Source organism: Penicillium pulvis (genome assembly GCF_028828015.1).
Source record: "Penicillium pulvis strain IBT 33274 chromosome Unknown contig_12_segment0_segment0, whole genome shotgun sequence".
NCBI lineage: Eukaryota > Fungi > Ascomycota > Eurotiomycetes > Eurotiales > Aspergillaceae > Penicillium > Penicillium pulvis.
This window is the reverse complement of record NW_026643072.1, coordinates 4,226,413-4,248,376: the sequence shown is the minus strand read 5'-3', so window position 1 is coordinate 4,248,376 and position 21,964 is coordinate 4,226,413. Positions and strand designations below refer to the sequence as shown.

General features: G+C 48.6%; 10 protein-coding genes across 10 annotated transcripts; 6 read left to right on the top strand and 4 right to left on the bottom strand.

Moving 5' to 3' along the window:
- Positions 1-1,085: 1,085 nt before the first annotated feature.
- On the top strand, positions 1,086-2,363 carry N7503_002818 (BCL5p; the record flags this gene model as incomplete). The annotated part of the gene is made up of 1 exon (XM_057062365.1): positions 1,086-2,363. One exon carries the CDS (start codon positions 1,086-1,088, stop codon positions 2,361-2,363), a length of 1,278 nt encoding a protein of 425 aa, XP_056926327.1.
- A 770-nt stretch (positions 2,364-3,133) lies between these two features.
- On the top strand, positions 3,134-3,715 carry N7503_002817 (uncharacterized protein; the record flags this gene model as incomplete). The annotated part of the gene is made up of 1 exon (XM_057062364.1): positions 3,134-3,715. One exon carries the CDS (start codon positions 3,134-3,136, stop codon positions 3,713-3,715), a length of 582 nt encoding a protein of 193 aa, XP_056926326.1.
- Positions 3,716-4,273: 558 nt separating this feature from the next.
- N7503_002816 (Zn(II)2Cys6 transcription factor domain-containing protein) lies at positions 4,274-5,567 on the top strand (the record flags this gene model as incomplete). The annotated part of the gene is made up of 2 exons (XM_057062363.1): positions 4,274-4,342; positions 4,401-5,567. The coding sequence occupies 2 exons, from the start codon at positions 4,274-4,276 to the stop codon at positions 5,565-5,567; spliced, it is 1,236 nt and encodes a 411-aa protein (XP_056926325.1).
- Positions 5,568-6,522: 955 nt separating this feature from the next.
- Positions 6,523-8,031, bottom strand: N7503_002815 (NAD(P)-dependent alcohol dehydrogenase; the record flags this gene model as incomplete). The annotated part of the gene is made up of 2 exons (XM_057062362.1): positions 6,523-7,643; positions 7,926-8,031. 2 exons carry the CDS (start codon positions 8,029-8,031, stop codon positions 6,523-6,525), a joined length of 1,227 nt encoding a protein of 408 aa, XP_056926324.1.
- A 1,434-nt stretch (positions 8,032-9,465) lies between these two features.
- N7503_002814 (glycoside hydrolase family 32 protein) lies at positions 9,466-11,570 on the top strand (the record flags this gene model as incomplete). The annotated part of the gene is made up of 4 exons (XM_057062361.1): positions 9,466-9,648; positions 9,697-9,778; positions 9,833-10,656; positions 10,716-11,570. 4 exons carry the CDS (start codon positions 9,466-9,468, stop codon positions 11,568-11,570), a joined length of 1,944 nt encoding a protein of 647 aa, XP_056926323.1.
- Positions 11,571-11,869: 299 nt separating this feature from the next.
- N7503_002813 (uncharacterized protein) lies at positions 11,870-13,693 on the bottom strand (the record flags this gene model as incomplete). The annotated part of the gene is made up of 4 exons (XM_057062360.1): positions 11,870-12,073; positions 12,128-13,318; positions 13,385-13,465; positions 13,514-13,693. 4 exons carry the CDS (start codon positions 13,691-13,693, stop codon positions 11,870-11,872), a joined length of 1,656 nt encoding a protein of 551 aa, XP_056926322.1.
- A 207-nt stretch (positions 13,694-13,900) lies between these two features.
- Positions 13,901-15,848, top strand: N7503_002812 (Leucine Rich Repeat domain protein; the record flags this gene model as incomplete). The annotated part of the gene is made up of 5 exons (XM_057062359.1): positions 13,901-13,990; positions 14,042-14,176; positions 14,224-14,334; positions 14,393-15,064; positions 15,123-15,848. 5 exons carry the CDS (start codon positions 13,901-13,903, stop codon positions 15,846-15,848), a joined length of 1,734 nt encoding a protein of 577 aa, XP_056926321.1.
- Positions 15,849-16,445: 597 nt separating this feature from the next.
- Positions 16,446-18,236, bottom strand: N7503_002811 (indoleamine 2,3-dioxygenase family protein; the record flags this gene model as incomplete). Its single annotated transcript, XM_057062358.1, has 5 exons — positions 16,446-16,661; positions 16,730-17,032; positions 17,087-17,247; positions 17,324-17,640; positions 17,743-18,236. 5 exons carry the CDS (start codon positions 18,234-18,236, stop codon positions 16,446-16,448), a joined length of 1,491 nt encoding a protein of 496 aa, XP_056926320.1.
- A 1,932-nt stretch (positions 18,237-20,168) lies between these two features.
- Positions 20,169-20,517, bottom strand: N7503_002810 (protein PET117; the record flags this gene model as incomplete). The annotated part of the gene is made up of 2 exons (XM_057062357.1): positions 20,169-20,364; positions 20,422-20,517. The coding sequence occupies 2 exons, from the start codon at positions 20,515-20,517 to the stop codon at positions 20,191-20,193; spliced, it is 270 nt and encodes an 89-aa protein (XP_056926319.1). The 3' UTR covers positions 20,169-20,190.
- Positions 20,518-20,760: 243 nt separating this feature from the next.
- Positions 20,761-21,428, top strand: N7503_002809 (uncharacterized protein; the record flags this gene model as incomplete). Its single annotated transcript, XM_057062356.1, has 6 exons — positions 20,761-20,763; positions 20,829-20,867; positions 20,922-20,955; positions 21,016-21,024; positions 21,084-21,184; positions 21,258-21,428. The coding sequence occupies 6 exons, from the start codon at positions 20,761-20,763 to the stop codon at positions 21,426-21,428; spliced, it is 357 nt and encodes a 118-aa protein (XP_056926318.1).
- Positions 21,429-21,964: the final 536 nt, after the last annotated feature.

The following is a 21,964-nucleotide window of genomic DNA, read 5'->3' as shown; positions in this document are numbered from 1 at the left end:
ATAGCCCTGCTCGGGCTCTGATTGTACACGATCCTTACTATTGTGTGTGATATGAAAGATGACGCTCAGGCACTTCCAAACTATGAAGCATGCGGTATACAGGTAGATCACAGGACGCCTAATTCATAGTCAGATTGCGGGGCCGAGCCCACTGAGCGATGAAATTAGGCACGGGCTGCGTGCTATCCCTATGAATCACATGAGAGACAAAAAGCCTGCCGTAGTGAAAACAGTGGTCGACGAGGTGCATGGTGAGCGAGGCTCATAGTAAACCTCAGTCGTTCCGATGATAATTGGATTTAAGAAGAGTGCCTTAAATAAAGTCTGGATCCTTTACTCAGCACCGCACTATCGAATGATCATCCAAGTTACGGGCCGCCAATACGTGTTGTGACAATTTCAGACGGAAGGGATTGCCCACCACTGACAGCCAAAAGTGGGCGCCTTATTGTCTTTCAATTGGCAGTTTTCGAGTTACCTAGCTCCTCCTCCACAGCACGTCTGATAAGCTAGTGATTTCACATTGCAGTAGAATTTCACAAGTTGATCTCCCAAAAGCATAGCGTATTTCATTTGGAGCAAAATAAGCGCATGATTCTGACTGGCGCCTCTGGTCAGACGGACATACGCCACGTGTGTCACCGTGTTTGAAGTCCAGGTCCCGTGATTCATAGCTTTGTAAAAGGGCAGCCACACTGCTACAATACGAAGACAATTACTGTGACTACAAGTAGCTCTGTTATTTCTCAGGGACAAAGAGGTTACCGCGGGCGCCTTAATACTCTTTTGGACTGGGTGGTTTGCATCATATCTATCAATATTACACGCACCAATGAGGGATCGGTCAGCGGTCAGCCCAAATCGCTTTAAGCTCCCTTCTAGCAGCCTAAAATATTATGGCGTCTCAATCTCTTCATAGCCCCTGAAATAACATGAAATGGCGAACAAAAACGGTGTCAAGTCCATGGAGAATGGATTCGGTGGGAATTCCAAGCTTATTCCGCTGGAGCCCATAGACCAATGGCAGCCGATTGATATCATTCGTACCATTGTATTTTTGATCATTCGCGAGGTTTTCAACGAAGATGCAATGCGCAGTGCATTTGATCGCCTCATCAGAGATCATCTGCTTTCCTAGGTGCTACCTGGCATATCGCCTTCCAATTACCTTTTCGGCTGATCAGGAGTTGTTCCAGTGGTCAAATCAGGTCATCGAATATTCTCTTGCAGCCACTCAAGTACTACCGGAGACACCTCAAGCCGATTCTGATATTTTCCACGGCCCATGCTCTATTCCAGAGCTAGGACAGAAATGGACGCCTTCGACTTGGCCGAGGAAAAGCCACTTCGAGGATCCCGATTTGCCTCTCCTCCTTGTGCATATCACCAAATACACAGACGCCACAGTTGATTCCATGAATTTGCCACATGCTGTATCGGATCAAATGGGACTTGCAAGCCTAATCACCGCTTGGACCCAAGTAATGAAGGGCGAAACACCAGCAGAGTTTCTGAAGCTGGAGCCGGGCGCATTAGACGGTCCGAATAACCTCTCAAAGGAAGAGCTGCGGAGGAAAAGAACATTCCGCATCACGACAAAGTCGGAGAGAATAAGAGCAGTAATGAGTTTTTTACCGGACCTCATACTCCACCCAAAGGAAGTCCGGCGAACGCTATTCCTACCGGTCAAGTTAGTTGAAGAACTACGCGACCGTCACACGCAAGATCTAGAAAAAAAATACGGAGACAAGGCGGTAGCATTGACGAACGGTGATGTTATCACTTCACTTTTGGCCAAATTTGCGTACCTTGGTAGAACCACCTCCCGGAACGTAACAATTACCACAGTCATAAATGGTCGTGGACGCCATCCAGCACTTCCTGCGGACAAGCCATATCTTCACAACTGCAAATCCTACGGTGTCGTTCATACACCGATTCCAGATAAGACATCGCTCGCAGAGCTAGCTTATCGGCACCGTCTTGGAATACTCGAGGCGCTTAAACTCGAGAATATCGAGCGCAGCTTGGCAGTCACCAAGGAACTTTGGAAACAAAATTATCCGATCCACATCGTCGAGCCCGGTGACTTGAGCTATTCTTGTACCAATTGGTGCGGTGCGTGGCGCCACATCGACTTTGGTCCAGCCGTGGCATCGGACAATACTGTTGTCAATGGGAGCGCTTCAGCTCCGCCTCTTGTTTTGGGACATTCACTTCGGCGCACCCATCCAACAAGGTATAATACACAGATCATGTGCAAGGGAGATGGCGGATTCTGGTGTGATTTCACATGCTCTACGAAAACATACCCTCTGTTCGAACGGCTTCTCAAATCCGATCCTAGGCTGCGCAATTTTTGATGTACGTGGTTTCATTATGTGTGGGTAGATTATCAAGTGGATATAAATAATAGGTCTAGAATGCTTTTAATATATTATTGAGCCAAAAATAAGGTTTTGGTAATTTTCGTAACCTAAACAGCGAGCAAAAAGCGCCAAGCTGTTTCATTGCCATAGCGGTACATATTACCGCATTTCAAGGCTCGAAGGTTGGGTTCGCCCAGCGCCCCATCTGTGCATATGATATCATACAGCAACAGCAGCAGGGCTTGAAGTTCTGTTTGTGGCCCGGTCGGCTGTGGGCTGTAGATCCTCCCGAGTGCTTGTCGACATCTTGTATATTCGTTTCAGCAGAGCCGAGCCCCATCTTATAAGGCTGTGCAATAAGAACATGTACCATCCTTTATCTACTTTCGGTAACGCCGAAAACATGCAGATTTAGCCAATGACATGAGCCCCGGGTGCGCTTAATTTGGGGGCGGACAGCATGATTTGCGCATATCTGGTTGGCCTGAGCTGTACAGTAGGCTGTAGCAGGGCGGATGAACCCTGTCATGTGTGGGGCAGGGGGCCAAGGTCCTATTCCGTGGGAGGCCTCACTCAGCCCTGTCACGGTTTCGATAAATATAGGAACACGAAACAAAATAGATCTAACATATAAATGCTCGTATATCTCTAGTCAGCATGGAATCTCCGACAGTACAAATTCTGAAAACCAAAAGTCGAAATCAGGGATTCCAAATAGCTACAATCCAGCCTAAAAGCCTCATCACACCTGGCAATCACACATCATGCGACCCAGCACAAGGCTCGCGCGCCAATACTCCATCACCCATAGCCTCTTCCGACATGACTACGAAATCCTTTCAGATGGCAATCACATGTTCCACGTGGATAATTCCCAATTAACACCGGGCAAACCAGACTTGACGTTCCACGAGGGTCCGGACACCAAAGGGCCCATTGTGGGAGTTTGCAAATATCGTCACTTTTCCTCCGATGCCATCATCGGCCTCGGCGACCCCAGCCGCCCCTCCATGAATTGGGAACATCTCAGTCGCGAAAGTATCTTCTCCTCCCGCTATTCTTTTCGCGCAAAAGTAGACGATCGCACCTGCACTTTCACCTGGCGACGTACTCATTCCATGAGAGGCGGAACCTTGGAACTTGTACAAGAGGCCACGCGTGATATCATTGCGGAATTTTCGTCAGGCACCACTTTTTCGAAGAAGGCGGGTCAATTGGAGATTTACAAAAGTTATGGCGACCAGTTTGCCCTGTTGGTACTTATTACGGGGCTCGCATTACGGGAAAAACTCAGACGCCGAACCAATTCGGCTGCGGGGGCCGCGGGGGCCGGTGGAGGTGCATGAACAATACGAAAGGTGACATTCCGAGGTCATTCCGAGGGTAATAGCCAAGGAAAGCCAAGACCGGTACAGTCACACCTGTACCATGAGTATTACGAAATTACGAAGTTACGAAGTATGGAATCCATGTGGATGCGGTGGAGATGTTGGGATGTACTATATAAGCCTTGGTACCACGAGGGCATTAGTTCCTGTGATCATAGCCAATCAAGTTCACTAGTGTTCAGTCACAAATTAACTTATTCCCAAAACCTAACCAGGCCGATACCAAGGGAGGCAGTGCTCCAAGCGAGGCAAGACAATGTTTCAGAAGGACAAGCCTTTTCTTTCTTGTTTGATCGACAGGGTTCGCTTAGGTCATCTCATAGTGCCAGACTTTGACGTTTCTTAATCCTGTTGCCTACTCCATTTTACACAATACTATCGAAAGAAAAAAACTCTTTTGGTCTTAGTGAGATCTTCTCGAAACTGCATCAGATCCTTATATTTCCCTTTAATTATTACTCCCCCTTTCCCACACTCTCTACCCCAAACCATGCCGATCCAATCGCTGTGATTTCCATGGCGCTCCGACGGCCACATCGAAAATCAAGACATGGGTGTCTGGAATGTAAAAGACGACGAGTAAAGGTATACAATGTCGTCTCAATTTTTAAATTGGCCCTAAAACTAATTAAATTAAATCTAGTGCGATGAGGCCCGACCTACTTGCGCCAATTGCGCAAAACGTCATGCCGAGTGTGAATATGGTTCCTCCAGCTCCCTTCTGTGGGCAAATGAAGAGTCCACTCCCACCCGGCAATCATTCCGCGCTTCCTCAGATAGCGGCCACCAAACCGATTCCGTACTGGGATCTCCCACCGCTGCATCAGCCTCATTAGGAATTCTAGGCAGATTGAGCGGCGCAGAATCGGCGGCTATACCAGCCCCAACGCTCAATCTCCATGATTTGGAACTGATGATGCAGTGGTGTAATACGACCTACCTCACACTCTCCCGCGACGAGAGCACGGATCAGATTTGGCGGAATGCCGTGCCCCAAGAGGGCCTTTCTCACCCTTTTTTAATGCATGGGATCTTAGCTCTTGCCGCGCTTCATCTAGCTCGGATGGGCCCCGATCCATCCCGGCGCGCGGCACACCTCAATCGCGCCGTCGCCCACCAGAACCAAGCGCTGGCGCTGTTCCGGGAGCTACTGGGTGACATTCAGGAATCGAACGCGAAGGCCATGTTCGCGTTCGCGAGTATCGTCGTCGTGTACACATTCGGGTTTCCGAATTGTCCAGATGTGCAAGATCATTGGTCCTGCATTGACGATTTCCATCAAGTTCTCGTTCTCACGCGTGGAATCCAGCAGGTGATTAGATCGCCGACGAGCTTCTTAATTGACAGCTCATTCGCTCCAATTTTCCAAGTCGACGAGGCTCGTGCTCCACTTCCCGAAGAAATTACCGATGTCTTGCGACAATTACACGGAGCGAATGATGCGTGTGGGGCGCGCGATCCGAACCACGATACAATTGTTTACAGCTCGACTATTGAGAGCATGGCGAGTATGCTGGGTTGGGTCTACGCTGGGGTGACGGCTAGTTCGGTCGCGGGGCGCTGGGCTATTCAGCTTCCCTCTCGCTTTTTGGATTTGCTTCACGAGCGGGAACCCTTGGCGCTCGTCATGTTAGTGCATTATGGCGTGCTATTGCAGTATCTAAAGCACCGCTGGTGCTTTGACGAGTGGTGTGTCAGGGTCGCTAAGGCCGTCTGGGCGATCTTGGATGATCAGTGGAGACCATTGGTTCATTGGGCCATGCGCGAGATCCTCGGTCAAAATTACTTGGAAAGAGTTGAGACGTCATGAGGACGTTGGAAGATTTGCGAAGTTCTCGAGTCCTCTCGATCGCTATATTTCTCCGCCGCAATTGTTATTGCTCAAAAACGACCAGATCAACAACAAAAAAGCCCAACACAATAATGAATTCCAAGATCCGTCGGTATGTTGGATATGCCTAATGGCTTCTGCCATCGACCAAGCTGAATTCTTCAGAGTGGTGCGCAGTCCTCGGCCGCATGAGAAACGACGAAAGCGACCGGCACGAAAATACCAACAACAACATTTGGTCATAATGGATGCATGAATACTCCAGGCCTGTCACTGGACTCATCAGCCATGATTTGACCTGGAAATATAATAAAAAGAAGAAAAAACAGAAGAAAGGAGAGAAAAACAACCAAAGGAAAGAAAGAAAGGGTGGAACAACATGGTCATCCCATGCGTTCGTCCCAAAGTCTCTTCGATCTCGCCCCCAAACGCCAGTACTTGGATCGAACAACACCGGCGTAACAGGGAGAAGGTGCTCTGAGCAACCGTATACTAGTCCTATAGAGATGGCATCGTGGACCGAGTCAAAGTTGCCAGTAGGGACTTCGAGGAATTGTAGTATATTATCAATTTTGGACATGATTTAGCTAAATACCCATCAATTAAAAAGTTTTATTTCATCCCTGCCTCGCTCGGTGTCAAAGTAGACTAAATCATTAGTTGCAGTATATTGTGCAGGGTTAGACTTTGTGGCCGATGAAACGGCAACCTACCAGTTTTAGGCTACAGTGAAAGGATTAAACCTGTGGATTGCAACGATTTTTTGGATTAGGGTGAGGATTGTCATCTCAATTGCTCTACTTATTTGCGTGTGTCGAGAGACAAAGCAATGAGATGAACCTTGGAAAGCATTAATCCCAACTCAGAAAACCAACCCCCAAGGTCCTCGAGGAAATGACTTATGTACAACAGCCTGACCATCTACAGCTCGCCATTACAGCTTTGCCTGCTCCTCCCCATTCTGCAACACATACCGGTACCTTGCCTTCCCATCGTGCATATCCACCAGCGCAGCATTCACATCTTCCATAGACCTCTTCTGAATCCACGGCAAGACCCTCTTCTGCGCAGCAAGTTGCAACATCTGCCGAATATCCTCCGGAGACCCAATATTTGAGCCAGTCACCTTGACCCCTTTTTGAATCAATGCAAACGCCGCCAATTGAGGCAATGGCTCTTCCGGCGCTCCAACCTGAATAAAAGTACCATCCCGCTTAAGCAAGCGCAAATACTGCGAAAATGGCATGTCACCCCCAGACACCGTGGAGAGAATGATATCCAACGATCGCGAATACTTCTTCGCCCATCCCTTCTCCTCCCCAGTGGCAATAAATGCATCAGCACCTAAGCCCTGGACCGCATCAGCTTTCTTACTAGACGACCGCGAAATCGCAACCACCCGATCCGCACCCAATGCCTTCGCAAACAGAACACCCAGATGCCCCAAACCTCCAATGCCCACAATGCCCACCGTCTTCCCAGGCCCGACACCGTATTTCTTCAACGGCGCAAAAACAGTAACGCCGGCACAAAGCAACGGCGCAGCCTCAGCAGAAGGAAGTCCATCAGGAATCTTAAAAACAAAATGAGCCGGACCGCGCCACTTCTCCGCGAATCCTCCATAAGATTTACTCTTGTCGGCATACCGCCCATTATACGTACCCACAATGCGGGCACAATAGGACTCTTCACCATCAGCACAGGCCTCACAATCCGATCGAAGACATGCTCCACTCTGCGCACCGATACCCACGCGATCCCCGATCTGGATCTTGCGCGAAGCTTCGGATGATGGGAGTGTTGGGACAGCTGTGCCGATTCGCTCGACTATTCCGATGATCTCGTGCCCGACTACGCAGGGGTAATCTGTTGGAGCCCAGCCTGAGCGAAGAGTGTGGACATCTGTGCCGCAAATTCCGCAGTGCGTGACGCGGATCTCGATATCGGTTTCTGTGAAGGGTTTTGGGGTGAAGGTTGTGAATTCAAGGGGATTGGTCGCGTCGTGGGCGACCCAGCCTTTGAATTCCTTTGCGGGGGGAGAGAAGACATGTTTTACTGTGGAATTGTGTTGTTTTCGTTGTTGGGGACTTTATGGCAGGTGAACTTTCGGGTTCATGCGCTTGCTGTGTGGGGTCGTGCGGAGAACCGCGGTCAGAACAGCGGAGTTCTGGAATAAGAGCGAGACCTGGATCGATACTTGGCAATTGAGGATATCTTGATATCCGAGGACACGGGAGATAATATTGAATAGGTAGGTGATATATCACGATGGGAATTTGGAGACTCGAAGATTGACATCTGAATTGTAGAGTGCCGACTTTGAGCCGAGGTTCTTACCTGATCGGGAACAAGACCGTCGCTCATTGATCGCTTCTACAAAAATACTACTCTGCTCGAATATCGAATTTGGGTAGCTCCACTGGTGGTTAAAATTCGCAACCATTTATTGCAAGTACCAGGGAGCCTAATTCTTATATGTAATGTCTCGCTGTGCACCGACCGAATGTGCATGACCATAGCCCGTTCATATACATGCAGACTTACCAAGGGCCGCTGACCTCGTATCCGTGGTGTCCTCTGAATTTGCCATTCATACTATTATGTCCACGGGTACATATACTTAAGTTGCTGACAGCAATAAGTGTGGAGCTAAACGTAGATCTTCCGGCTCCTAGCTATAGGGCAGCTTTTAGACTTTAGCCCCCAAGTCCAGCAAGGATTGTCACGTCAGCAACCAACTCACTTGATCTGTTAGATGCTCAAGTACAAGCCGCACTGAGATTTAGAAATATAACTGATGCCAAACAAAGGTGTATGAAGACACAATGCCCACCTTCGGTTTCAGGGACAACCCTCACAGACTGCAGTCTCCCCCGAAAACCGAAGAGGCAAGCACGTTCAATCAGGGTCAAAGTCAGGGGCCAAGCCAAGCAGGCTTTGAGCGCAGACCCTGAAACGGAGGAAATTCCGATGAGGCCGCTCGGGTCCTTGAAGAATTTGGGTTGAAGCTTGATGGAAACCATCAAGAACTCTGTAGTTTTCTTGATGACAGAATCAGTGAACTAGAAGAGAAAAATGGATGTTTCACGAGCGTAGAAGCTCGGTTCAGGGGCTGCTCACTAGGATATTCAAAAACGTCTTGAAGGTGAAAGACATTGTCAGTACCGTTATAACCGGACAGCCCTGGTATTATACGCGAGGTCCTAATTCGCAGCCGGGGTAAAACTACTCCTAGAGGCTGGAAAAGTGGACGTAATAGCTATCGATATGGATACGAGGAAAGTGGTTGAATTACCCGAGGCATCACAGCCATAAGTGTGAATTGTGTCCATCAGTGGTCGATATCATATTATAATTTTCGGATTTCACTCGAGTTCCAATGTCCATAATTTTTCAACCTGCAAAGATCGGATATAGCAGCGGCTGTGGAGGGTATATATATGAATACTTAATACCCCATGCCAATATATTCGAAACTTTATATTCGTACATTTCGGAGCTTGGGAATGTACTGTAGAAGCCAAGGAAGCCGGTTTGACATCACTGAACAATATGCGGAGAAGATCATCGGCTAGGGAATTTGTCGGAGTTTTGTAGGGGGATTTTCGGGGGGCTCGCATAGCTCTCATTCGGCAAGGGGCCATGTTTCGGCAGTTCTGCATGTTTTACCGATGGCTCCATGCAACTTCCGTAGTAAACGAATGACTTCTATGTTACCCTGCCGTTTAGCCATCCTGCAAAGAATCTCCATCTACTCCACTCCAAGAGTTAAGTGTCCGAGAATATGGCGACACAACTCCGCAGAGACCCATCTCATATAACAAGAGCATGCATGTAGCTCGCTTGAATTTCTAAACCTTCAAGAGGATATTGGACCATGATCATGAAGTTGGGGAAGTCGGTATTCTCAATTCCGGTGGTACTTAGTACCATCGCCTCGGCAGCTTGGGGAGAACCCCTAACAGCTGAGGGGATTGAGAAAATGGGAAATAATAGCCTCTTTACGATGGCACGCTGGAGACCGTCGTCTCATTTCCTTGCACCTGCAGGCTGGATGAATGTACGAGATGATATTTTTGATTTGAAAAGCTAAACTGAACATTTCCAGGATCCTTGTGCGCCGATGTACGACCCAGTTCGAGGTCTCTACCATTTACATTATCAGTTCCACAACAATCATATTGCTTGGGGTAATGCATTCTTTAAACTCATCCTATTGACTGAATCTAATCGCCATGATCCAGGAAATGTCTCATGGGGACACGCGACATCCACAGATCTGATTACATGGACCGATGTCGACCATTACCCCGATGACGAACTCCCTGCTTGGAAAGACTACCAAGCACAATCGATCGGGACCACCAACCTAACCAGCAATCACCACGATCCAGCTCTCTATAACCACTTGTCTATCTTTTCAGGTGGTGGTCAGGCAGTCAACCTAACAGGAGGAGTAGACGGCACACTCCTAGCCTTCTATACCGCTGCCTCCGAGCTCCCTACCGCCTGGAATGAACCGTACCTCCCCGGAACTGAAAGCCAGGCGTTAGCGATCTCGACCGACGGCGGAATAACATGGGAGCACTATGAGGACAACCCGATTCTCAGTGACCCGCCCGGTAATTGGAACATCACTGGCTGGCGTGACCCGTTCTATGTCCCATGGCCTCAATTGGATACTTTACTCAATAAGACAGAGCCTCACTGGTATGCAGTCTGGGGTTCTGGTATTCGAGAAATTGGTCCTCGGATGCCACTTTATACCGCCCCAGCTTCGGACTTGACCAACTGGACCTTCTTGGGAGCCTTGTGGGAGCCGAAGAAAAACACTTCATTGGGCACGTTGGAAGAGACTGGTTCTTATGGATTCAACTTTGAACTTTCCAATTTCTTCTCAATTGGCGATCGGTACTTTGTCTCCATGGGTGCCGAAGGAGGAAACGTCAGCTTCCATCAAAATAAATGGTCTTTATGGAATGAGGGAATGGTATCTGTGCGAGAGAATGGAAGTATTGCTTTTACTCCAACCGCTGGAGGTGCAAGCGACTTCGGCCTATTATATGCGGTAGGAAGACCCCTGAGCTTCACTCCGGCACGAAGTTCTTTTCTAACAATTCTCACCAGATCAACTCATTCGACGACGTCAAGAACAACCGCCGTATCCAGTGGGGATGGGCTCAGGAAGACATAAACGACTTCGGAGCAGCACAACTCGGCTACCAAGGCGCCTTCTCGCATCCACGGGAGGTTTTCATCAAAAACACTACAGGCGTCACTCATAAATCTTCTGATGTTCTTGGAAGCTCCCGCTACTTCAAAAACACCAACGGAAGTTGGACAGCAAGTACCCTTGGTGTCCGCCCAGCTCCAGATGTCGTCCGGGGTCTTCACCGTGGTGCCCGCCATATCAAATATCCATGCAACCAGAGGAAGTGTGATACGAAGAAGATCGATCTACCAAGCAACCTTACTTCATCTTACCAAATCAGCTTCACTATCGAGCACACCACTGGCATGGCAGGAGTGACAGTCGGTGCTTCCCCTGACGGTGAGGAGTATACAAACATCTACTTCGATCCCTCGAGCAAAAACATCGTCGTTGACCGGGCTAACTCTTCCCTCATCGACGAATTTACCAAGACGCCTCATATTGGATTCTTTGAGCCCTATAAACTGCAACACAAAAGCGGCAACTCCACCATGGAGCCTATTCAAATGAATATCTTCGTCGATGGCTCTCTCGTGGAAGTTTACGCCAATGATCGATTCGCTCTTACTAGTCGTATCTATCCCAGTCGGGAGGATAGCACGGGTGCGAAGTTGTTCGCTGCCAAGGGTGTCGATGTCAAGTACTCCAATGTTGAGATTTGGGATGGCTTGTTGAATGTTTGGCCGGATAGGCCTCAGAACAGCAGCTCCCTTCTGATTTGGGATACTGCTGCCGAGACGGGCAATTACACCTGGTGGACGGGTAACTGAGTCTGACTACGGTCGTTTTTAAAGATGGCAAGGCCATCAAAAGTATTCATAGATTTGAGATATGAAATGCCTGACGCATGGAGTGTAGCGCGTCCAAGGCTTGCAGAGGTGGCGGTGTTGAGCTATTCCTCCTTTTGAGTAGTTCCAAGGTTACATAAAATCAAAAGCAGGACCAATTCGAAGCTAGAGCACCGAAATTAATTATGGTAATGATATACAACGACACGCCATTACATGCTCGCTCATCAAGGTATATATACAGTTCAATGAAAATGGTAGCAAGTGCGCAGTCATATCCTTCATCGGGAGGGAACACCCATAAGATCATCCAGCTCATCGCTAGTGAGAGTACTTCGGCGTCGGTTGCCCGGCCGACTGGAAGGTTTCTCTGGGCGACTTCTTTTTCGTGTCTCCCGCTCTTTGCGAGAGCTTGCCGCCTCACGAGCTTCATCTTCGGCTGCGGCTAACTTTTGGTGGATACTCATAGATTCGGTGCCATTAGACTGGGGGAAATTATTAGTACATGGTCAAGTTAATGAGTGGAGTGTCGATCTTACCAACTGGCTTGCCCCGAGATCCGTCTTGCGGCGTGATGGCCGGCGAGTCACAGCTCCCGATCTATGAGCCTTGACCTGCAGAGTTTCATCGTCGGCACTGGGCTCACATGGCGATCCTTGCAGGCCAGGTGTGAACGAAACTTTTCGGAGTCTTTTAGGTCTGGCAGTTGCATTATCACTGCGTTCTCGAAGAGCCCGCTCTGCGCGCTCCGGAACCTTGCGAATCTTGGATCGAGTCAGAGGGACGTCTGTAGTAGCATCTGGCTGGTCTTCGGTTTCGCTCATCTCTTCTTGGTCCTCCAAAATCGGGGAGATAGGCTTATTCTCTGTCTGGCCCTGGAAGCTCAGATCTTCAGTGGAATTGAAACTCATATCGAGGTTCATGCCCAGTTTCAGCTCTTCTGCCCGAACCGAGTCACCACCATCCGCAAGACGACGCTGCCATCCGTCCATCATAGTGACAGCTTGCTTCCAACGATTTTCCATCTTCTCCCAGCTTCCGCGTAGTCGCTTGATTTCTTCGTCCCGGATTTCCACCTCTTCCAGCGGCACAAAAGAGGGGTTTGTGAGTAATGTTCGCAAGTGATCCAGCACCGCATCCATCCGCATAGACAATTCCTCGGTCGACGTAGGAAGTGTAGTCACAGCGCTAGCCGGTTTTTGTGGACCAACACTGGCAGCCAATCCAGATATATCGTCACCCTGGTTTCCTTCCTCGCCCAAGGGGAGTCCTTGTACTTCCTTCAGCGTCTCGACGGTGTTTCGCGCAAGTTCGATTAATGTATCATTCTCGTCACTAAGGTTCTGGCAAAGCTCTGTCAAGAAGTCTGTTGTCTCCTGCTTGAGGCTGTATCCCGGATCATTGACTCGTTCGCCACCACTGGATCTCAGTCGAGAACGTGTTGACGCAGGGTTGATGTTGATGGTAGTGACGCTCAACCCCTCGCGTTTTCCTCGCTGCCGATCAGCCAGGTGGGATTTTAGTTTCTGCAATTCGAGATCGCGCTTGCGAATGTCATTGGCGCATTGCGCGCGCACTTGTTGGACGGTTGCCTTCATGCGCTGGACTTGCTCTTTCAATCCTCGGATGGACGCTTCGGCGCTTGACATGTTAGCGCGGAGCGCATTCTCCGAGGCCTGGGCGAGGGCTAGCGATCGAGTCAGTTCGGATGCTTTGGTTTTGAGTTTCCCCTAGCAAAGCGATAACAAATTGCGCGTTAGTTTCTGTGCTTTAGAGCATATGGAATTTTCACATACGATCTCCAAAGTCTGCTCCGACTCGCTACCCCGCAAGGTCCGAATCGTTGTTGCCAAGTTCTCGCGGTGCTCGGATTCTCGCTAGATATTGTCAGATACAATGCGACACTGTTGGGCAGCAGTACTGACGTCTCTCCTTAAAACTAAGTCGTTGACCAGGTTAATGATCCGCGCCATAGTGGCCTCTGTTCCCCCCTCATCATTTTCGGGATGGGTAAAGTCAATCGATGCACCATCATTCAACAGCCCGCGCGCCAGTAAAATATTGTTGACATACGTCGATGCGGCCTGCAAGTTGTGCGCATCCATGACGTTGCGATGGTGGAGCTAACGGAAGATCCAAAGCGGAAGAAAGTAAACAGTGTAAACAAACTATGTGATCGGACTCCGGGTATCCGGAAAAGCCAGTCGCGCAAAGCACGTGCCATCCCAGAGACGCGAGATATCTCATTTATTCCGCGACGTCTTTCCTTCTACTGTTCAAATTTTCTGGAGGATTAATGGATCAATCTAGACATGGCATCAAAAGCCTCGGCCCTTCATAAACAAGGCCAGAAACTCTACCAAAGAGGAGACTTCAAAGCAGCTGCCGAAGCCTTCGGCGAGGTAGGCCCATCCACTCTAACCTAAAAAGGCAGTCCACTAATAGTCCACCAGGCATTGAACCAGAAAGATGCAGATACCATTGGTATTTTAGATAACCGTGCCGCTACTTACTGCAAACTCGAGGATTTTGACAAGGCGCGCCGAGATTCAAGGCACATGATCAAAAAGGCCAATCAAGATGAGCGCGTAAGTACTTTGTATCTGTGGAAGAACGCATTTTGACCGGGCATTAGGGATATCTACGATGTGCAAAGGTTCTTCTACTTGAAGGAAAGCCTGAAAAGGCCATGGAAATCTACGCTTATGGTCTGAAGACGCTTGCTAGCAAACATCCACGTCGTGAAGTATGTTTATAGCCTTCCTGGTACCATTGAACACATTTTGCTTATAACACATTTGCAGCTGCTGAAGCAATTACACGATAAACTCCAAGATCGGATGCTTCTCAATAGGCGAGATCCTTTTACAGTGTTACCGTTCGAGATGGCAATGATGGTAGTCCAGCACTTCTCATTCAAGCAGATTGTGGGCATTCTGCGTGTCTGCAAAGGATGGGAACGATTCTTCGGCTCCATATCACACTTATGGATGAATATTGACTTCAGCGCGGCTCGAGGGACTATTTCTTTTCCCGCGGTCCGATCTTGCATCCGACGATCAAAAGGGTTGCTCACCCGAGCTAACATCAAGAATCTGCCACCATCGCAAACACCCAGAACCCTGGAATTTCTGAGCAGATGTCCCCATATCGAGCACCTACAGCTCTGGGTATCTCATGATCATAAGGAATTCTTCAGTAAATTCAAGGGTTCCAAGAAGCTAAAAAGCCTGGTCCTCTCGGCAGACATGACAATTCCCCATGATTATTTCGGGCGACTCCTAATCGAGCTGCCAAAACTGGAAGAAATCTCGCTATGGAATTCTCGGAATTCATCTGCTGAGTTTCTCAGTTCTGGCTCATGGCCCACCACTCTTCCAAATGTAAAAAGCATCACTTTATCTACTCTCCAACAGCCACCAACCGCGCCATTGACTCAAATCATACCTGCTCTCCATCTCCCTAACATCTTATCTGTGAGTGCCGTTTTCTTTGTCGTTAATTCCTGTCGTATCTCTAAACTGATACTAATAGGATACGACTCCTCACCCTTATCAAAATTTGAAGGAATTACGACTAGAAGCAAATCTATCGAGGACTGTCCCAGTGTATTTCCCCTCCGAAGCCGATACTGGCCCTGGACGTGGTGACGATATTGGGAACTTCTCTCTTCCATCGCTTCGCCACCTCGAGCTTCGAGGCATCTCTCCAGATACCTTCCTTCTTGCCTATCTGCCCACCAGCCTCGAAACCCTTATTTTATCAGGTGGACCATCTCGGCCCAGTCCCATCACACGAGTTCCGAAAACATTTCCAAACCTACACACGCTTATCTTCAGTGACACCGGGTGGCTCAGTGCCTTGAGCCTTTGGACGCTCATTATAGAGCTACAGCCTCCAGTCCGCAAGCTATGCTTGGATCAATGCTTCAACCTTCCATGGCATGCCCTCATCAATATTATCGATGAACGGGCCCGCAACCCCAACTTAGCGAGATTGGAAGAGCTCACCATTACTCATGTGCGGACGATAGATGATGTGTACACGAATGTACTTCTGGATGCATTCCCCAATCTCACGTTTCTCGATTTATCCTATACGGGTATTACGGGCTGCACGATCCGGACGATCGCCGATTTGCGAAAATCCGATTCAGCCAAGGGCCCAAAAATTGATCGTCTAATTGTGCGAGGCTGCGAAGGTATTTCTTCGGATGCCGTGGCATATGGTCGAGAGAAAGGGCTTGATGTGCTGTTCTGAACTTCCACGCCGGTTTCTACCATTTTACACCGAAAGATTTCGCCGGGCCCGCCATGAATATCTTGCCCTGCTCTTTGCCGGGATATTTCAAAGCGGCCAGTGCATACCTGTCAAGCCCTCTTTAGTAGGATTTTCCCTAAGGGGCTACACTACTGCACTAAACATCTAGCATGGACCTCATCTACACCTCAGGTGACGGAAACAAGACCTAAAAAGAGTTGGAACATCCAGGTCCATGCGCACATCCTATGACATGAGGGGGGTTGACACTTCACCGCGAAAGTGGGGGAAGAACCGGGCCGGTCTAACTCTTGTCCAACACCGACTTGCTGGCCTCGACTTGTCGAATATTATATTATTATCTACACATGTCAAGTAACTTCAATCCAAGCTCTTGATTCATAAGGGAATATTCCAGCGCATAATAAAAGACCGAGAAAAGAGATGATTTAGATGTAATTTTGACGCTCCACACTCTATCTAACCAAGAGGCATACGAAAGGGCCAACCTGTCCGATCTACCAGAACCATGATATCCCAATTATGATCAAGGACACGCAACCAAAGAAGGAAAAACTCAAACGAACCAAACCGACTTCAAACCCCCCGCTCCTGGCACCACTTCTCCACTTCCTTCGCCAACTTCTCCCTTTGGTCACGCACAAGCTCCATCATAGGCTCAACCTGCTTGCGGTGTCCAGCAATCCGGTCCTGGCTTCCATTCAAAATTGCCACACCCTCTTTGGGAGCGAGGTAGGAATCATAGATCTTAACCATAAGATCCATAACTGCGGACAACTGGTTGGGCAACCACTACATCGAAAATCAGTATCCAGACGACTAAGAAACAAAGGTAAGAAGTAGGAGGCTTGAAGACTTACAGTCACAATAGGACTACCACCGGTAGCAGTCGGGTGTGGAGTACGACGGATAATATATTCGCGCGCGAAGAGCCAATGGCGCCAGCGGAAGCTGCGAACATGGTTGAGAACCTTCAGGAATAGGACTGCTGTCTCGGAGTCCTGGACAGAGTAGTCCTGAACGCCAACTTCCTCAGACTTCTCGCGGATGTAGGTAAGGAATTCCCTGTGAGGGGCGGGTCGGTATGCGCGGAATTCGTGGAGGATTTTGGTCAGAGGAGTTGAAGGCATGGGGATCTGGCAGAGATGGTCGAGCAGAGGGATCTAGGATTGTTATTAGAACGTTGAGGCTTCTTGAGGAAGGGGAGGATTGCGTACGATGCTGTCGTTGGCGCCACTCTCGCCGCGGAAGGCGAGGGGCTTGTTGTCTTCGACGCCGTCGTAGATTACGCCGTTCGGGAACATGGATTGATTGGTGATGCCGAAGATGAAGACACGGAAGGAGAGATACTCTGATGGCTTGGAGTTTCCCCACATATCTTTAATTTAGTTAGTATTGATACAGACAGTTGAAGTTGATTCGCGCTTGATATGTTGGTTGAATTGAGAACATACCTTCCATCGATGCTTCGATCTTCTCCATGGCTGTCAGGATCTCACGGAAACCATTGTTGATCTCATTACGCGGACCATGCTGCTCGATATTATCAACCACTCGGAGGACACCACCGATAAGTGCGCCAGTCTCTTTGACCATGTCAACGTGAGTCAGGATAAAGCCTGCCTCGGAGCTCTTGGGATCCAGACCACGCTCGAAGCCGCGGATCAGACGCAGGTTAGAGTAGTCAGATAGACCCTTAGAATGATCGGCAAAGGTGTAGTTGAAGAGAGCATATGAGGCAGCATAGGACATGAAAGGAGGAAGATCCAAGCTATAAACAGGTCAGACAGGATGTAACGCGAGAGGGTGTATATGTATATCTATCATGAGAGGACATGAAGACATAAACATATAAGAACGAAAGGATACATACATCTGAGCACAGAGGTACATTGGGCGAGCAACAGTCTTAGGCAAAATCTCCCGACCAAGACCATATCCTCCATCTGGGTTCTTGCACCAGTTTTCCCAGCAGGGCTCGAGCAAGTACGACGAGGCAACGAAGGTGTAGTCCCGGAAGACAGCAGTCAGAGTGAAGCGGTCCGGCGAACCATCAGGAAGGACAAGCTTCTCAACCTCATCAGTGAGGTCAGGCATCTCTGCATCGACAGCGGGGCCAAACTCATAGGTCGCCAAGAGGCCTGGGGTGCCGTCAAGCTTAACGACGGGCATACGCTCCACAAGGGACTTTAGGGGTTGGAAGGCATCAGGAAGGTCAACAGGGCCAGTGGCATAAGGCAAGAAGCCTGTAGATGTAGTGATAGTAAAGGGGTCCAAGGCATGAGACAACTTGGAAGGGTCATCATGCACATGGGGGAACTTCTTGAGGGTGGCAGGGGATGGGTAGGGCACTTGGGAGATAGTCATCGTGAAGGTGGAAGACGTTGACCAAGTGTGATAAGATCAATATAAAGTAGGGTAAGAGGGATGTAGAGATAATATATGTATCACAAGCAGAAAAGACTTGAGATAGAAGGGTGTCAGGGGTATAAAGTGTAAGAAGGGTAACACCCAGGAGAGCAGGGAAAATGAGCTAAAAAAGAGGAGAAAAGATTTGGGGAATCTTGAAAGATGAAAGAGGAAGAAGAAATTTCACTTCTTTGGGCGGGTGAAGAGGCGATTCTTATAATACTAAGAGGCCGGTATCAATTCCGGCCTCAAGCCCACATTACGAAAGAGAAAGCGACATGACGATAATCTAGTGACATCGGGCATGGAGTGGGGTCAATAAGTGCCGATAATATATGTAAGGTCTAATATGTAGTTTATATGAGTACCCAACGTCAAATTAAGGTAAACAAGCATCAATGAGGGTATTCAGATGCTCTATACAGATGCCCTGAGATGGAGGGCACAACGGTCACGAGGAAGGCGCTAAGCCCGTTCTAGTAATGTGGAATATGACCCCAAAGTCGATATTCTGGGTCAATATGCCCGGTGGTCAAATCATTGATATCATTGTTGGTATTTCCTGAGTCATCTTGGGCTATTTATTCCCTAAGTCATAGGAAATATGATGAACCAGTCATGATTCCGCCGTCGATGTCATGATGTAGGCTCTATATATGATCCGGTGCCAAGGCTGCCATCTGAGATCCGCCATTTTGATTGGCCGATAAGGTACATTTAGACTTTACTAGCGTCAGGAGGCCGGAATTCAGCCGGCCTCCGATAATAACCGGCCATTTGATATACTCCGGCCTAAGGAGACAGCGTGATCGGGTGGTTCCGAGATCTTAGTATTGTTGAATACCAGACTCTAAAAAGAACAGCAACAAAAGCAATGAATACTACAGCAGAGAATTCAAGAGGAAATAACAAATACAATGAGCGCTCACGGATCTTGAGCTTTAATAATATAGTTTGTGTTGTTATTCGGAGGCCGCTATATAGTCTACAACGGCATGGTCTAGTTGGAAACCACTCCCAGCAAGCACTTACGAGTCATTGGTAGTCTAGCTGCTGGCTCAAGTTGGATGATGTCGACTATTAGGAAATTGTTAATTGAACGCCACATCAACGGTATCAGGCGAGGCGCAGTATTCGGGACTCAGAATAGTAATGTTATCGAGTATATACCCAAGTCCCTACTCATTTGCTGGACTAGGCTACCTTGGAATGTGAAGGTCATTAAGGGCACCTGGCTGATATCCACTAAGTCGGCGCCTCTTCCTACCTGGTTGCAATGTTATTGTAGTACCTACATCCGGCTCGAATGAAGACCAGCACCAGCCCAGGCGGAATCCTTCATCATCAATGACACCGTCTGGCTTCAAGGCCATGGCTCAGTCCTTGTTTAGATCTTCGCCTTTTCTGGGGCGGTATCAGTCCACATGGACATGATATCCAGCGTTCTCAGTGTCTTCAAAGTCTCAAATGCACTTCATCGGGTCGTGGGGCGTTTGACGTAGATTGCTATGCATTCCCGTCCCAATATATGGAAATATAAGATATAGAACCGCCCATATATCCATACTACGCATATTGTGAGGGACATCAATGAACTGGCTGAGGGTGTAAGGTTAAATGTATGGGATCGTATGGTATGTTGAACCGATAGTGTATCGTATGATTTTGACTCGACAATAATCGTCGCTGATCGAAGGGGAGAGTCCATGGTATAATACATCAAATAATATCGTACACGACATTCGCTTTGTACAAGGTTGAACAAGTCGCCAAATAGTAGAACTCCCTGGGCAAGATTAGCACGAGGTCATCACGAAAACAGCACCGGATTCCGGCCAGAACCCACCGAATATGCATCGTGCTGCCTCAAAGCGCAGGCAGAGGTACTAGCCCTTCAAGTTGAAGTTCCGGCTCATGTTCCTGTATTCGGAGGTTGGTTTGCTGAACTTTGGTTGTCGGTTGTGCTGGTAACGGTCTGCAGTTTCAGGTATTCCTCTTGCAATCGCTTCTGCAATTCGAACTCGGCCTGTCGTTCTTGTCGAATTCGCTGCTTTTCCATATCTCGCTCCACGCCCCTGTGCATTGCCTATAAATCACCCAAGTTTAGTGTTTGTATCTCTTGTCCAGGAGCATAAAGACTTACCGCTCGGTCCGCTTCTTGCGACCAGTGCACAAACCAGACAATGCCCGCTGTGCCCAGACCAGTGGCTGCCAGAGTAAATTTTGCCGCGCGAGACATTGTGAGTTCTACCGATGAAACCGTAGAAAACTAACCCTGGGCAATTGAAGGTAATGACAGATGCCAAAAATGCCAGCTTAATTATCAGTTTATCGCGACGGGGCGGTGGGGACTGTACTGCCACCCCCCACCGCTTTGGGGGGTCATGCGTGGCTGATCGAGCTACGAAGCTCCGACCCCCCAGCAGTTAACGCTTCTTTCCTCACTTCCCATCACATTTAAACGAGGGTTACAGGAGCAAATATGGTGAGTCTTTATACCCCCCAAATCAATCTTATTGTGTGCAGATGCTAATGGTGGTGGGAAATCAGTCGGCTCAGAACTCCGCGGGTATTCAGACCCTCCTCGATGTACGTTCCGACCCGACTCAAGCACCAGATCGACCATGCTAATGAGACATACAGGCCGAGAGAGAGGCTCAGAAGATTGTGCAGCAAGGTATGGTGACTGATCAGTGAGGTCATGGACTCTAGATGCTAATGTATCCGATTCGTCTAGCCCGAGAATGTACGAGACCCGATAGCCCCGATCGGCATGCGCTGGTCCCCTAACTTAACTTTCAATAGACCGTACCAAGCGGATAAGAGACGCCAAGGCCGAGGCTCAGAAGGAGATCGAGGAGTACCGCAGCCAGAAGGAGGAGGAATACAAGAAGTTCGAGGCTGAGGTGAGATCAATCCCTGGACGGAGCATCGTTTCACTATCAATGGCTCTTGCTGACATTGCTTGGCATTCCTCAGCACTCCAGTGGATTCAAGAAGGCCGAAGAAGATGCCAGCAAGGAGGCCGAGGAGAAGCTGAAGGAGATCCAGGCCGCTGGCAAGGCGCAGGGCGACAAGGTCGTGGAGGACCTGATCAAGGCCACGACCTCTGTCAAGCCTGTGGTACCGGAGAAGATCGTGAAGGCATAGATTTGAGAATTTCAGGGCTTTTTGCTTTTCTTTGGTTGTCGCTAGATGATGCGATTTCGGCTGTTCATCGATATCCAACGTTCGAGATATATGAGTTTCTTTACTGGTCATTACCATTACTAGGCTAAGGCTATGTCGCTACGTGAATCTGTAAAAGCGGCTACAAAAGTATGTGTATGCATTGTAGGATCGAATAAATACTAAGGTTGTCTTTTTTCACGTCCCTAATGTATCTTGTGTAGACATCTACCTACAAAGCAAGCTTTCTGTGGATCGGAGGTTTAACATATACTAGGTCTCACCCCCTAGAGCTGCAGTATACTCGCCTCCATCGAGAACAACACAATAGCCCGCTTGATCAATGTCTAACTGTTCTCAAGAAGTGCACGACCTTGTAACGAGCGTAAATAACATTGCTTCCTGCCTATGAATACCAGATTTGCAGATAATTGATCAACCTTCTTTGCATAAAAATGCAATTTTACAGTCGGAGAAGAATTTTATCGATGTACGTTGTCTAGTTCCATAGATCCCAT